The sequence below is a fragment of the Mytilinidion resinicola genome, assembly GCF_010093595.1.
Source record: "Mytilinidion resinicola strain CBS 304.34 unplaced genomic scaffold BDZ99scaffold_4, whole genome shotgun sequence".
In the NCBI taxonomy this organism is placed as follows: Eukaryota; Fungi; Ascomycota; class Dothideomycetes; order Mytilinidiales; family Mytilinidiaceae; genus Mytilinidion; species Mytilinidion resinicola.
The window spans coordinates 458134-473019 of record NW_022985440.1 but is presented as its reverse complement, the minus strand read 5'-3'; the positions used below and the strand labels follow the sequence as shown (position 1 = coordinate 473019).

At 53.9% G+C, this 14886-nt stretch overlaps 8 protein-coding genes across 8 annotated transcripts; 5 read left to right on the top strand and 3 right to left on the bottom strand.

Moving 5' to 3' along the window:
- Window positions 1–20: 20 nt before the first annotated feature.
- BDZ99DRAFT_495431 (electron transfer flavo protein-ubiquinone oxidoreductase-like protein) lies at window positions 21–2359 on the top strand. The gene is made up of 2 exons (XM_033723373.1): window positions 21–1842; window positions 1891–2359. Exons 1-2 carry the CDS (start codon window positions 59–61, stop codon window positions 1988–1990), a joined length of 1884 nt encoding a protein of 627 aa, XP_033580775.1. The 5' UTR covers window positions 21–58; the 3' UTR covers window positions 1991–2359.
- Window positions 2360–2456: 97 nt separating this feature from the next.
- BDZ99DRAFT_225437 (uncharacterized protein) lies at window positions 2457–4594 on the top strand. The gene is made up of 8 exons (XM_033713469.1): window positions 2457–2787; window positions 2922–3050; window positions 3119–3124; window positions 3191–3348; window positions 3634–3710; window positions 3766–4155; window positions 4261–4356; window positions 4432–4594. Coding segments are annotated over exons 1-8 (909 nt in total). The 5' UTR covers window positions 2457–2735; the 3' UTR covers window positions 4433–4594.
- Window positions 4432–5188, bottom strand: BDZ99DRAFT_459565 (uncharacterized protein). Its single transcript, XM_033719191.1, has one exon. The coding sequence runs from the start codon at window positions 4748–4750 to the stop codon at window positions 4535–4537; it is 216 nt and encodes a 71-aa protein (XP_033580773.1). The 5' UTR covers window positions 4751–5188; the 3' UTR covers window positions 4432–4534.
- A 591-nt stretch (window positions 5189–5779) lies between these two features.
- On the top strand, window positions 5780–6913 carry BDZ99DRAFT_459563 (NAD(P)-binding protein). Its single transcript, XM_033719190.1, has one exon. The coding sequence runs from the start codon at window positions 5797–5799 to the stop codon at window positions 6688–6690; it is 894 nt and encodes a 297-aa protein (XP_033580772.1). The 5' UTR covers window positions 5780–5796; the 3' UTR covers window positions 6691–6913.
- A 284-nt stretch (window positions 6914–7197) lies between these two features.
- On the top strand, window positions 7198–8384 carry BDZ99DRAFT_225343 (uncharacterized protein). The gene has a single exon (XM_033713468.1). The coding sequence runs from the start codon at window positions 7398–7400 to the stop codon at window positions 8034–8036; it is 639 nt and encodes a 212-aa protein (XP_033580771.1). The 5' UTR covers window positions 7198–7397; the 3' UTR covers window positions 8037–8384.
- A 154-nt stretch (window positions 8385–8538) lies between these two features.
- On the bottom strand, window positions 8539–10751 carry BDZ99DRAFT_459562 (uncharacterized protein). Its single transcript, XM_033719189.1, has 12 exons — window positions 10651–10751; window positions 10567–10594; window positions 10493–10509; window positions 10359–10443; window positions 10275–10295; window positions 9797–9861; window positions 9669–9743; window positions 9361–9607; window positions 9266–9303; window positions 9014–9215; window positions 8901–8964; window positions 8539–8845 (listed from the first exon to the last, which is right to left on the bottom strand). The coding sequence occupies exons 1-12, from the start codon at window positions 10708–10710 to the stop codon at window positions 8668–8670; spliced, it is 1080 nt and encodes a 359-aa protein (XP_033580770.1). The 5' UTR covers window positions 10711–10751; the 3' UTR covers window positions 8539–8667.
- A 558-nt stretch (window positions 10752–11309) lies between these two features.
- Window positions 11310–12523, bottom strand: BDZ99DRAFT_459561 (uncharacterized protein). The gene is made up of 3 exons (XM_033719188.1): window positions 12298–12523; window positions 12022–12248; window positions 11310–11963 (listed from the first exon to the last, which is right to left on the bottom strand). The coding sequence occupies exons 1-3, from the start codon at window positions 12482–12484 to the stop codon at window positions 11556–11558; spliced, it is 822 nt and encodes a 273-aa protein (XP_033580769.1). The 5' UTR covers window positions 12485–12523; the 3' UTR covers window positions 11310–11555.
- Window positions 12524–12813: 290 nt separating this feature from the next.
- On the top strand, window positions 12814–14187 carry BDZ99DRAFT_359125 (cysteine proteinase; the record flags this gene model as incomplete). The annotated part of the gene is made up of 1 exon (XM_033714655.1): window positions 12814–14187. A coding segment is annotated over one exon (1374 nt), but the record flags the coding sequence as incomplete, so codon positions are not given.
- Window positions 14188–14886: the final 699 nt, after the last annotated feature.

Below are 14886 nucleotides of genomic sequence, written 5' to 3'. Positions count from 1 at the left end.
GGCGTCTTTATTGCCCACGGCTCTCTTCGATGCTCCACCACGCATCCAGCACCTCACAATGGCTTCCAAAGCGCTCTCGTCATCCCTGAGTCGGCGGTGCTTCAACCCGACAGCTCGACTCCTCCGCAATGGCCCCCGACCTTTCGCGGCCGCCGCTCGACGAACCCTTCTGGAGGCTTACCGGCCCGCTATCTATGTTGCCGGCCAAAGACGAGCCATTACAAGCACGGCAAGATCAAGGCTTGCAGAAGCGCAGGAATCCTTTGATCCCCGGCAACAGGAGCGAGAGAGCGATGAGGTCGATGTTTGCATCGTGGGTGGCGGTCCCGCCGGCCTGAGTGCTGCAATACGACTGAAGCAGCTGGCCAACGAAGCCGGCAACGAGGACTTCAGGGTACTTCTTTTGGAAAAGGCTGGCGAGCTGGGAGACCACATTGTGTCGGGGAATGTTATAGAGCCATCTGCTCTCAATGAGCTCCTCCCAAACTGGAATGCCGAAGACAATCCGAACCGATTCGAGCACGTTACTGCTGCCAAAGCCGACAAGATGCGTTTCCTCACCAAGACGATGGCTATTCCTATCCCCAAACCTCCTCAGATGAACAATCACGGGAATTTTATAATAAGTTTGAATCAATTCACAAAATGGCTAGGCGAACGGGCCGAGGAAATTGGCGTCGAAATATACCCTGGATTCGCTGCGTCAGAGGTCCTATACAATAGTGATGGCTCAGTCAGAGGGGTAGCGACGAATGACTTGGGCATTTCGCGAGCGGGCAAACCGAAGGACTCTTTCGAACGCGGCATGGAGTTCCGCGCTCGAGTCACGCTCCTTGCGGAGGGCTGTCACGGCAGCTTGACGAAGCAGATTGTGAAAAAGTTTGATCTCAGACGTGACAGCCAGCATCAAACGTATGGTCTAGGCATCAAGGAGGTATGGGAGATTGATCCGGAGAAATTTCAGTCTGGTCTAGTAGTCCATTCAATGGGTTATCCTTTGCCCTCGAATACGTATGGTGGTGGTTGGATGTACCACTTCGGGGAGAATATGGTCAGCATCGGGCTGGTTGTAGGGCTCGATTACCCCAACCCATGGCTATCACCATACGGCGAATTCCAGAAGATGAAGCACCACCCGCTCTACAAGTCTACTCTTGAGGGAGGCAAGTGTATCTCGTATGCCGCAAGAACCTTGAATGAAGGTGGTTTCCAGTCAATCCCCAAATGCGCATTTCCAGGAGGAGCGCTAATTGGAGATACTGCTGGCTTTCTCAACGTACCCAAGATCAAAGGCACACACACTGCCATGCGATCAGGAATGCTAGCTGCCGAGGCAACATACACCGCTCTCACTTCAACGGACGAGGGCAGCGTATTTCTTTATGATTACGAGGATAAACTCCGTTCCTCCACCATCTGGTCAGAGCTAAAGACTGTCCGGAACATGAGACCATCTTTTCACACTCCATTGGGACTGTATGGTGGAGTAATGTACTCGGGGTTGGAGGCTTATGTCTTCCGCGGCAAGACACCTTGGACGCTGAAGCATGGGAAGCCAGACCACGCGGCCACAAAGCTTGCTGACAAGTGCAAGAAGATTGAATATCCGAAGCCAGATGGCAAGATCAGCTTCGACATTCTGACCAGTGTCAGTCGCAGTGGAACAAACCACGAAGAAGACCAGCCGGTGCATTTACAAGTCAAAGACTGGGACAAGCACGCTCAGCTGGAATGGCCGAAATACAAGGGCGTGGAGAATCGCTTCTGCCCTGCGGGCGTGTACGAGTATGTTGAGGACGAGAGTAAGGATATTGGCGTGCGGTTCCAGATCAACGCACAGAAGTAAGTTCAATGGTGCTATAGTGCAGACTTGTACTGATGGAATGCTAGCTGTGTACATTGCAAGACTTGCGATATCAAAGTACCGGACCAAGACATCAACTGGACCACGCCTCAAGGCGGCGAAGGCCCGAAATACGTGCTGACATAGGTTCCTAGGACGACGTAATGGATTACGCTGCGAGGCTTATTTGATACAACCAGGCAGGGTTGGTTTCCGCTGTTTACCACCATTACTGTTCAGCATCCGCTTCTGAGCAGCTCTGTACATAGGATGGAGCGATGCCGGATTACTGTAAATAGACATTCTTCACAGGGCCCCGCCGGTTGGGCAGCAGGACCAGGAAGCGCAAGCTTTTACCTTGCTCGAACTGCATTCTTCGCTGTAACACGCCGGTGACGTATTGGTGACAAGGCGGGTGATGATTTGTCCACGATGTCCTCTCTCCTGCTCTGGCAGGCATCTCCCGTTACATACCGCAGAAAGAAAGGCCTTGGAGGGGAGTTGTGATGTAGCAGCCATATTAATGGTCACGTGACTTTCCTCAAACGGCTAGCGTCGCTTGGCTCGCCCAAGTTTTCCACTTCATGAAGCCTCATTCACCACCTTTCCTCCTCCTCTGCCACCGCCGTTGCTGTCGCCTTGCCACAGCATCACCGTCGACTTGCATATCGCTAGGGCGTACTGACCGCACTAGAAAGCCCCAGCACCGCTCTCTGCGACCGCTGCTCAGATATACATTTCCCGCCTGGCGCCCTGCCCGCTTCTGCCTCACCGGTTCTCCCGCGCCTCACTTTTTCTTGGGTTCGACTTCAAGGTCCCGGCCTCTCCTCACGCCGTCCGCAACACTACCCGTCTGTCTACCACTTGGTTGAAGAAGGTCCAACTGTCCAAGATGACTGAGGTTTCGTCCACTCGACTCTACCTGGGGAATTTGCCTCGCAATGGTATGCTTGTCCCTGCCCCGGAAGGAATTGCCAGCCCCGAGAACGCGTGTTCTGGATGAGGACCGTCAAGGATCCAGGATCGCGCTGGCTCAACTCCATGGAATTTGGCGTCGCTGACTAGCAAACCTGCGCAGCCACCAAGGCCGAAGTTGAGGCTCACTTCCAGACCCACGGAACCGGCGAAATCACCGAGATCAAGCTGATGAATGGCTTCGGATTCATCGAGTACAAAGATGCCATGGATGCGCGCGATGTTGTTCCAGGTAAGCTTCCATACCGAACCTCTATACTTGATCTTAAGACATCGAAAGCTGACCTAGTTTTACTGTAGCCTTCCGTAAGCAAAAACAGTGACTCCTCGATCCCTCCTCTGAATGCATGACCTAATTTTCGACACATACAGATGGCTCCGACTTCATGGGCGAACGCCTGATCGTACAGTTCGCACGTGGCTCCCGTCGCACTGAGAACTTTGCCCACCAGGAGCGTGCGGCCCCTCGTCCTCGACGCACTCCGTACCGGATGCGAATCTCTCAGCTTCCGGTTGAGACCAGCTGGCAGGTCAGCACATCTTCCATATCCCTTGGTTGTTGGACGAACACATGCCCCTTTCCTTTGGATGTTTGAATTGCGTTTCACCACTCCTTCCTGGCTGCTGGCCGCTCCACCTCTGTGTCTGTTTTAATGTTTACTGGCCATCCCCGTGCTTCGTTTACACCAGGATTTGAGACTGTATTACCCTTCTATGGATGCCGCTTGTCGGGAGGCCTTTGGACCCTCGTTTGCTTTCTATACGTTCCACACCTATATGGTTATAGGCGCCCGGACTCACACTGGACCTTATAGGATCTCAAAGATTTCGCCCGTCAGTCTGGCCTCGATGTTGTCTACTCCGAAGTAGGCCGTGATCGCGATGGCACTGGGTAAGCTCTCAGCTCTTGACTACTCAAGTCGCATGAAGATACTGAAACATCTCAGGTTCGTCGAGTATGAGACCGCAGCAGATCTCAAGAATGCAGTGGAGAAGTTGGACAATCGTGAGTTCAAGGGTCAACAGGTCCGATGCATTCAGGATGTCAGCTCGCCCCCACCACAGCCACCGTTCAAGATGCGACAGCCATACCCCCCGCAGGGAATGGACGACCGTGGTCCTCGAGACCGATTCCGCTCCCGTTCACCTCCCCCGGGTGGTCGACGCGGATACCCGCCAGCTGGTGACGACTACTACCATGATCGTCGTGGCCCCCCTCGTGGCTATAGTCCCCGTCGCGACGACTATCGTCGCCGTTCGCCACCACCGCGCGATTACTACGATTCTCGCGATCGTTATGCCCGTGCTTCGCCCCGTCCTCGTGGCCCAGTCGATGAGTATGGAGCTCCTCCCCGCCGTTATCCTGATGATGGTTATGATGCGCGAGGACCCCCTCCTCGTCGCGGATATGAGGCTGATCCGTACGTGAATGGTCATGCTAGACCGTACGATGGCCGTCCTCCCTCCCCGCGAGGCCGCCCTAGGAGCCCAGCCCGCGCTGGCTACGACGACAACTACGTTCCTCGTCCTCGTTACTGGTAAACATTCCTCTCTCCCCCTTGGCACTAAGCAGTTCGTTCTGCGTGTGCACTGAACATGGCTCACCCTTCAAGATCTACTCCGCTCGACCCTCGTCCTCTCCGCCAATACTCAGCTTAGCTGCTCGATCCACAGAACTCAGCGAGACTCGAGAGACGACGGACAGTGAGATGGAAGTTAGTTTAATTTGGCGAGGTGGTATCGGTTGTTGGTCTCCAACTCTCTTTCTTTCCTTTTCTTTCCTCCTCTGTATGATATGGGCTTGGGATTGTTACGACTGCTCGTCACAACTCTACGGGGTTGGATCTGCTTTTTCCTTGTCATCCAATGCTCTGGCTCGACAGCTAACGATGGTTTCAATGTCTCATCTGGAGGGGAGAAACTTTGCTGCATGTTTGCATGAGAGCCGTAACTTGGCACTTGCATGTGCAACGACGGATCCCATTGGCGGAATTGTTTTCCTTCACTTGGTATGCGTGGTCGGCTCTCTGGAATCTCAGAAAATGGCGGTTATATGAAAATACAGAAAGTCCTACTTTCGAAGTTTGGACATTTCTTGCGATACGTCTACCGTTCGATATTTGGTATGACTCGTTTTTCAACTTTGTCTCGATAATATAGCATCTCTAGTGACGGTTCTTCGGCAACAGTTGTAGGACTGTCGTTGCAAAGCCCTTCAGCTACTTCCCCAGTAACGAAGGTTCTGTCTTCTTCTCAATTGTTTTCTTCAGCCTGTTTCTTGCCTGTTTCAATCTCCAATCTCCAATCTCTATGGCCTTGTGCGAATCGGACCAGACCCAGTCGTGCTTGCTCCACTCCAATCTTGTGTGGATCTGTTCATTACACGGCGTTAAATCTTTAGCCCCGAGGCGTGTCCAAAAAGGGTCAAGGAGAGGAAGCGTCAATGCCTACCTCAAAAACTACATCTCGCAAACCTCGCTCTAACGATCAGTCGTTATGCCGTTCTAAACTGGTATATCCGTTAACAATTTGAGGCCATTTAGCTTTCGCCTGCAAACTAACTCAATCATAGCGTTCTCTATTGCTGCTCCATCGTTCAGGGCCCTTGCAACCGAGCAGGATGCCGCAATTACAATGTAGCATCTTCTACTACGGCGGAAATACCCACAAAGTCCGTACATAATCTCCGTATCATAGCTAATTTGGACTACTGTACTCAAATGGAACCGGCCTCTTTGTTTTTGTGCTCAACTCATTGACCTACTAGCAGTCATCGAAGAACATCACTCCATCGCCGTCCGCCCAATCATTCCAGCTTCCTTCAACCTAAAACTCCAACAATGCCTACCAACCACTCCCTGTGGCAGGACAAGATTGGCGTGCCTGGCGTCATCCGCGACGCCCCGTTCCCGTCCAACATCGCAGACAGCGAGCTCGTCGTGAAGGTCCACGCGTGGGCCATGAACCCCTGCGACTCGATGCTGCAGGACATATCTCTGCCGTTCGTCACCTACCCCGTCATCCTGGGCGAAGACGTCGCGGGCACCGTCGAGGCCGTCGGGCGCACCGCTGCCGCCAAATTCGAAGTCGGCGACCGCATCATCGGCATGGCCCTCGGCACCATCAGCAGGCGACCCGCGCACGCCGGCTTCCAGGAGCGCCTCATCCTGCACCACACCATGGCGTGCAAGATCCCCGCCGCCCTCTCCTTCGCCGAGGGCGCCGTCTTCCCACTGTGCATCACCACGGCCGCGTTCGCGCTCTTCGGGAAAGACTACCTGGGCCTGCCGTTCCCGACCACGACTTCTACTAGCTCGGGCAAGTCGGTCCTGATCTGGGGCGGCGCCTCCGCGGTTGGCAGCAACGCCATCCAGCTCGCGAAAGCCGCGGGCTTCGTCGTCGTGGCGACGTGCTCGCCCCGCAACTTCGACTACGTGAAGAGCCTGGGTGCGGGCGCGGTCTTCGACTACAACAGCCCGCCCGCGGTCGACGACATCGTCGCCGAGCTGGATAAGGGCGTGTGCGCGGGCATCTACCACGCGGCGGGCGCGTCGGTGGCCGCGACGTGCCTGGTCTCGCACCGGTCGAGGCAAAAACTGTTTGTGGCGTCGTCGAATCCGGTCGGCGAAGGCGATGCGCCGGAGGGCGTGGAGGCGAAGATGACGTTTGGGACGGGAGGCGTGGAGATGTTTGGGGAGGTGAGCCCGGCGACGTTTGGGGGGTTCTTGCCCGAGGCGTTGGAGATGGGGGTGTATCAGGTGGCGCCGCGGCCGCAGGTGGTGGAGACGAGGGGGCTGGAGGGGGTGCAGGTCGCGTTGGATGTGTTGAAGAAGGGGGTCAGTGCGAGGAAGGTTGTTGTTGTGGCGGAGTAGGTGGTTTTGGGAGAAGGAAAGCTAGGGGGTTGTCGGGTTGGACGCCTTATGGTTGGGTGCGTAGGGTCGATTTGTATCTTCTAGCGGCATGGTATTATAATCGAAGAGAAGGTCTGATCTCTAAAACGGGATCTTTATAATGTGGCTTGTGGTGGCTAAGGAGAGGTTCAGGTGTTCTAGTCTGTTTGGAATTTCCTAAACAAGATAATAAGATTTAATATGCTTCATGATAAGTGGTGCACTCCGTCAATACTGTCAAGGATGCTTCGAGACATCTTCGGCATCTTCAATTTTATTGACAGTCCTACAGTGCTGAAGTTTTTTGTGTCGTCTTGTCTTTGGCGAGCGTTGTGGAGGACCTCTGGACGTCGCATTAAGTTGTAAACGAGGAGGAGAGTTAGTACCTTGATTCACAGCTTACAAAAGTTGGCATCTACAGTGTGATTTTGACGGATTATCGCAAGACGTTTAAATATTGCAGTGAGGTAGAAATTAGTGTGTCATGATCTGTAGCATTCAACAATTTACATCTGACTAGGTTTGTTGATGGACTGTCGACAGAGCTCCGAAAGCTGTAGTACAATGCCAACAGGATGATGTTAGATTCGGCATCACGACATATAGTCATGAGTTCTTCACATCCTATCTAACATTCTGATAGACTGCTAGAGAAGCCCCCCGGTATAGCACTAAAGCATCAAACCACGATGATTTTCCAGCAATATCAATTTCTAGCACTCCACCAAAGACCTCCAAACGTCCCAACAACCCGTCCACACCGCTCAATCCTCTCGCCCGCTCAAACTCCTCCACCGCTCACACCAAAACTCCCCACCCTCCCCAACGCGCACCGTTCTCAAATAAAAGCCAAAAAACCAGTCCCCTCTTCCAAAATCCTCACCCCTCTCACACCTCCCTCACTCCCCTTAACATTCATCTCCATCCTCCCACCAAAACCCCCCCTCCTCCAACCGCCCCACCCTCAACGCATGCCGCTTCCTACTATTCCGATAGCGGTTCGCCCACGCCTTCCTCCGCCCCGCCCCGCGCCGGCACGGGCACTTCTTGCTATGCCGCGCGTGGCCGCTCTCGGCGCGGTGCTCGGTGCGGTCGTTCCTGTAGCGATGCAGCTCGGCGTCGACGACGGCCGTGTCCAGCGCGCCGGTGGTCGGGTCGTAGGGTTCGTCGTTGGCGGCCATTGCGGTGGTGGTGGTGCGAGAGGGTTTGGTTTGGTTTTGGGTAAGGCGGAGAGAGAGAGAGAGAGAGAGTGTGTGTGTGTGTGGTGTTGTGGGTTTGTTTTTGGGAGGGGAAGCGTGGCACTGTGTTGTGTCGTGGAGGCTTTTTAGCTTGGAGCGTTGGGGGTTTTTGGCGTGAAGTTGTGGAAGGCCTTTTGGGCGTGGAGTTTGTTGGGAGTTTTTTTTTTTGGCGTGGCAGTGTTGGAGCTTTTGGCTTGGAGTGTTGGAGTGTTTGGCGTGGAAAGAGTTGAGGCGTTTGGTCTGAAGTGTTGAGGCTGTTGGTTCGAAGTGCTGAGGCTGTTGGCTTGAAGTGCTGAGGCTGTTGGCTTGAAGTTGTGCGAGAACCTTCGCGCGCGTGTGTGTATGTATGTATGTATAAGTGTGTAAGTGAGTGGTCGGGGATGGAAGAGAGGGCGAAGGGAACGGGTTTTAGTATTTTGGGAATCGCCAGAGCGCATCAGAGGTCGAGACTTCATTCTTGGCAGAGAGGGGGAAGGGGCGATGTATGGCCAGGAAAATTATAGGTAAGTATGATAGCGATGCTGCTTGGCGGCACGAACCACAGTTGATGAGAACCTGAGAGGGCGAGAAGGGAAGAGGTCATATGACCACATCGGAACTTCGTTCTCTAGTTACATATAGGCCGCAAAAAGGGGGATAGACGCCATCCTTCTGCCTGCAATCGGCCCCGGAGTCCAATTCCTTTCCTTCTCATTTACCTTGACCCACGACGCATTTCGACCTACAACTTACCAGCAGTGTTGAAGTCGTCGAGCGCGATTATGATGCGCTTGGTCATGGTCTTCTCGCCCTCGCGGACCCACACACGGGGGTCGTAGTACTTCTTGTTGGGCTTGTCCTCGCCATCTGGGTTACCGACTTGAGTCTTGATGTATTCCTGCTTGTTAAGGACGTAGTCACTACACCTATCATTAGTATATGCGTTGTGGGAAGTATTAAGGAGGGGCTAGGTACCGGATGCCGGTGAGGTAGGCCCATTGGAGATCAGTATCCAAGTTGACCTTGACGACACCGTATGCTTTTAGGGTGTTAGCTAGCGGTTAGACTGACGTGGTACTAGGACTTACAGATAGCTTCCCTGAAGTCCTCGACCGTGGAGCCACTGCCACCGTGGAAGACCAGGAAGACCGGCTTCTCCTCCTTGGCACCAATCTTCTCCTTGACGTAAGCCTGGTGTTTCTTGAGCAGACCTGGCTGAAGCTTGACGTTTCCAGGCTTGTAGACACCGTGAACGTTTCCGAAACCGGCGGCGATGGAGAAGTATGGGCTCTAGGGAAAATGAGTCACTGCAGTAACCAAGGCGCTCGACTCAGACTTACGATAGGGGAGAGAGTCTTGTAGATCTCGTAGATGTCCTCTGACGTCAACCGTTAGCACATGTCCTCGAAAAAGTGAAGTAGAATGCAAGACATACCGGGCTGGGTGTAGAGTGAGTTGTTGTCGACGTCCTCGTTGTTCACACCATCTTCCTCGCCACCAGTGATGCCGATTTCCATCTCTAGCCACTGCTTCAATGGCGCCGCGCGCTTGAGGTATTCGGCAGTGGTTTTGATGTTCCAATCAACGGCCTCTTCACTGAGATCGATCATGTGGCTGCTGAATAGGGGTTCGCCATGAGTCTTGAAGTAAGCCTCATCTGCGCTCAGCATACCATCGAGCCACTACAACACACAGGTTTGTTAGTCCTGGCTTGGCTATGTTGGAGGAAGAATATAGACCCACAGGAAGCAGCTTCTTCGCGCAGTGGTCAGTGTGGAGAATAACGGGGATGCCGTAGGCTGGCGCCACACTCCTGATCTGTTTGCATGTTAGATCGTACCTTTGATATTTCAGAATTACGTAGGCCTTACGTAGTTGGCTCCGGCAACAGCTCCAGCGATGGAAGCCTCCTGGTTCTTGTTGTCGACGCCCTTGCCTGTCAAACTGTGGTGTCAGCCCACGTCCTTTCAGCATGCTTTACGAAAGCGCTTTTGTTTCATCCTGTATAGCACAGTTCCATCGTATACTGCTCGTCCGTTGTCATCCTTGCTTTTGTGTCCTTGATTTTGATTTTTGTCTGGATTCAACGTTATGACACCTAGCCAAAGCTGGTACTAAAACCAACGTTTGGCTTTCTGGAGGACTGAGTTTTCGCGTCCATGGTCCCCGCTTGTTCTCCGATATTTCCAAGGATCGTACATATATGGTTCGGCAGAAACGGATCAGACAGAGCCCTCGTCCAGTGTACGATGGAATTATGCTAATCCAGGAAAGGACGGGCTCATTGGCGATGAGGAGGAGGTTGGGAAGATTCTTCACAGAAAAGTGGAGATGGTTGACTGAACGTACCGGCAAAGTAGGCAGCACCACCTGGACGAAGTATTAGCGGACACTCCGAAATCTGGAAGCGAGGAATTGTGGTTGTGTACCCACCTTGTGACATCTGCAGAATGATGGGAGCTTTGGCATCCCTCGCAGCCTCAAGGGCCGCAACTACAGTGGAGCTGGAGGTGACATTCTACAAGGCTTAGCCATTGAAGCCAGATAGTCCAGGACTGGATGCTTACGATGGCGGGAATGGCGACTGCAGGCTGATTAGTACACCAATCTCACGGGAATTGGCCGGGAGCAGAGCACTCACAGTTCTTCTCTTGCGCATAGTTGAAGAGCTTGACGGGGCCTCATTAGTGACGTTTGGTGAAAGACGCGGGGTAGAATAGCACACCTTCAGGACATCGTCGCCGACAATGACGCCGGCCTTGCGGGAGAGGACAGCAGTGGCCATGGTGCAGATGAGAATTGACTGTTTTGGGTGTCAGCTGGGAGAATGCGGGATTTGGCGCGGTATATGAAGATGGAGTCGCGGTGAGGGATAATTGTTGGGGTGGGTCTTTCGGATGCCCCTCCAAGAACGCGCGATGCAGCGTGACAAGCTTATCTGGCTGCGGGCATGGAGAAAAGCAAAGACGCCAGCATTTTCTGTCGCAGCGGCGTGACACTTACTTTTGGGGGGTTGGGGGGCGAATCAAGCAGGGTGGCAGGGCAATTGAGGGTTTTGGCAGCGTGGGCGTGGGCGTGGGGCGTGAGGTTTATGTATGGATGACTTGCGGGCCAGACGCACAACTGAAGTGCTGTGGCGGGGAAGACTGGCGTCACGCTGGAAAGCCGAGCTCACACGGCCAAGTGCTTGCTGTCGTTCCGAGTGCTGTTGACCTCCGGGTCTCTCCGTAGCAGCGAGCCCGCACTCCAATTGCCGGATGCCTGAGGCCGTTGAGCGAGCATCGTCAGATGCTGGCCAATTGCACGGTCCCAAGACAGCCAGACGTCCCCCGAGCACTTCAACTGGACACAGCAACGTCACACGAGCTGCATCGAAGCTCCATTTACCCGCACATGGTTGTTTACACCACAGAATATATTTCACCACTCACTATGTACACAGGTCCCCGGGAAATGATCCGCGGCCGAGCGCTACAAGCCCGGTCGAGGTTCCGAACACGCCCTGCGGTAGCCGACGCTCTATCCCGCTGAAGACTCCTGTCCAGTGTGCTCAAGCAGCAGGCGGGCCCTTCTTATATGCAAGCCACTCTCCAGAGGAGCCCCACTCCTCCACGATTCGCGGCGAGGCTGTCACTTCTGGGGTAGAACGCGGACGGACCGTATGAGAGCTTGCTCCGCACCCTTGACCTGGATCTCCACCTTGAACTTGCCCAGGTGTTTGACGCGCGACGTTTCCCCGTCCACAAGGCCTTCAACGAACCGGATGTCGTTCTCGGCGAGAATGACCCGTGCAGCCTCGTCGTTGTTCGCCAGCGATTGCCGTATGCTCGTGGCAACATCTGCCGTCGTCACAGAACCGTATATCCCAACCATGCCTGACGCCTTCTTTTCTGCCTTCTCTGCAGCTGCAAGGATGTCTGCCGAGTCGGATGCGCCTAGGTAGGTATCCGAGGAGGAACTGTCGTCTTCAATTGGTTGCCGAGCGAAGTCGATCGTCGAGGGCGTAAATATTGTGATGAGTTCCATAGAGCGTGCGGGCTGTATGAAGTCAGTGGTGCGCAGAGGCAAAGGCCAACTGTAGAGGAGAGTCGCATACGCTCAAGAGCTCAATTTCAACCGGCCTCACGTAGTGCTGTGCCTCGAACTCCACCTCTTCCTCTGTCTTCTCAACCTTGGGCTGCTCCATCCCGAATTCAAAGTCTCGCTCTATGGTAACTTTCTGGCGTTTCAGCTCCTTCAATTGATCCGGTAGGACGTAGGCGGCCTTCCCCTGGGGGAACCAGTGATTTCGCATCATTGCGGGAGAGATGGGGATATAGGCCCCTGATCCTGAACATCAGCATTGAACGATAGAACACTAGTCATTGCTTACCCCTCCGCCCATACCCCTTGACATTCTTCAGCAACTTGACGGCAACAGAGTCAGATGGCTTGACCAGCTTCTGCTTGCCGCGCACCTGCTGCTGAAGCGAGCCCCAGCCGTCAAGACCGAGTCTCGTAAAGCGTCGCGTACATGACGCACATTGGGGTAGCAGTATTGAACGCGCAATGGAAGCCATTGCAGGTAGTGTGGTGGTGCGAACGAGGCGCGAAACAATTTGGAGAGGCTTGCGAGAATGTACGGTTGACTGTAACTCATGCCAGACAATATGCGAGTAGCCGGGGTGCTTGAGTAAGAAAAGACTCCCTTTGGGCGCCATTACGACTAGGTAGGGAAGGTGTCAGACAATAATGGCGGTTGGTCTTATTTCATCAATGATCTCTCCTTCATATACTCCCTTTATTTGCCCGTCGTGACCTCGCCTCTTGCCCCGCTGTATGTACAGTTGCGCCTCTATTGTAGACTCCCGCAGATCCGCGGATTGAAGAGCCGACACAACACACCGCTATGCCCGAAAAGCCTCTGACAATCGCAACATATGCTGCCGGAGCATCCCTCGCTGCCATAACTCTGGTCTATGTCTTTGGGCCAACCTTCTTCCTGGACGATGAATCCTCCAATTCCCGCAAGAAAGGCGTCGTCGGCCTTAGGAACTCCGCGAATGACTGCTTCATAAACTCAACATTGCAAGCGCTAGCAGGACTGGGGGACCTGAGGTTATATCTGATACGGGAGACACATCGGCGGAAGCTGGATGGGCCAGACGTATACCTAGTAGACCGGGAAAAGGTCTCGCAAGAGAAGGGCGCTGTAAAACCATGGAAGCTGGAGGGGCTACAAAAAGGCATTGTGACATTTGCGCTCAAGGACATATTGGATAGCCTCAATGAAAGGCCCATATACAGGAAGACAATATCTCCAGGGCCCTTTATAAGAGCCTTAGAGCTGGCCTTTCGAACGCGGATCAGCCGGCAGCAGCAAGATGCACAGGAATTCCTCCAGATTGTCACGGAGAGACTTTGCGAGGAATACCATGCTGGAAGAAAAGCGCGGCGGAACTCCCGGAGAATAGATGTCCCCCTAACGGACGCGCAGGCCGCGCTCGAGAAGCTCGAGATATCACAAAATGTTGACTCTGCGGAGATGGGGCTCGATGAAGCACTGGGCGAAAAGGAAGGAGCCACAGCAGCACCGGAAGAGCATGAAGAGGGAGATAGCAGTGAAGAGGGATTTCCTTTCGAAGGAAAGATTGATTCCCAAATTGAGTGTCTAACTTGCGGCTTCAAGCCCAAACCCACAGTATCGACGTTCGTCACGCTAACGTTGAACGTTCCTCAGAGGTCCTCAACATCTCTTAACACTTGTTTTGACGGGATGCTGAAGATCGAGCACATTGATGACTTCAAATGCGAGTATTGCCGGCTAGAGCATGCCCTCCGAAGCAAAGATCAAGAACTATCCCGTGCCAAAGACTCCGAATCAAAATCACGACTCGAGGCCGAGATGGCCAAAATTCGAACCGCTCTCCAAGAAGACCCAGAGAAGCCGCCCCCAGACGTCGAGCTCCCCGACGCCAAATTAGCCCCCAAACGCCGAATAGCCCGCCACATGTATATATCTTCCTTTCCGAAAATCCTCGCCATCCACTTATCTCGCTCCATGTTCTCCGCCTCTAACTACTCCACCAAAAATATGGCCAAGGTTGCTTTCCCGGAAACACTTCCCCTCGGCGGCATCCTGGACCAGAAGAAATATAGACTACTCGGTGTTGTGACGCACAAAGGCAGCCACAATAGCGGTCACTATGAGTCCTTCCGTCGCCAGGTCACCGCAGCTCCCTATTCAACGCCACACTCCTTTGGCGCAGAGGGTGCATACAGCGTGCAGGGTAGCCCGAACCCCTCTGCTGTTCAGAGTCCGCGCATATCTACCTTGAACCTGGGCAGCACGAGTGAGCGCCCCTCGATGAGCTCTACCCTTGCCTCACCCGCATCCACCTCCTCGCTATCCTCGAGGTCTTCTCTAGGCTCGACCCGCGGGCCCGCACCCACCTCCGCGCCGCGCGACGAGACACTGCAGCCAGTCGCCGAGTCTCCCGCATCATCCCGACCACGGACATCACGCTCCATCAAATCAATAGCCCCGTCGATGACGGACGTCAAGCGGTTCAAGCGCCGGCCGAGGCGGATGGACAACCGGTGGTGGCGGATCAGCGACGACAAGATCAAGGAGAGCCGGACGAGCGACGTGCTGGCTATGCAGAAAGAAGTGTACCTCTTGTTCTACGAGCTTGAACGCCCGCTGCCTGGGGAAGAAGATGTATAGGAGGTGGCCAATGAAAGACTTTATTTGTGTATATTTGACTCGGCATGGCGTCTAGGCGTTTCTCTATTCACTCTGAAAATAAGTCAAAGCACAGTGTAGACCACTAGCTAGGACTGTTGGCCGAATACGGGATGGCTGCTCTGAGAGCTTCTCGTGGTTTCGATTCTACTACATATCTTGAGGGCTATGGTGGTAGGTACATACTTGCTCAACCTCACTATCCACTGCTTAGAGTTTCCGCGATGAGATAGACTT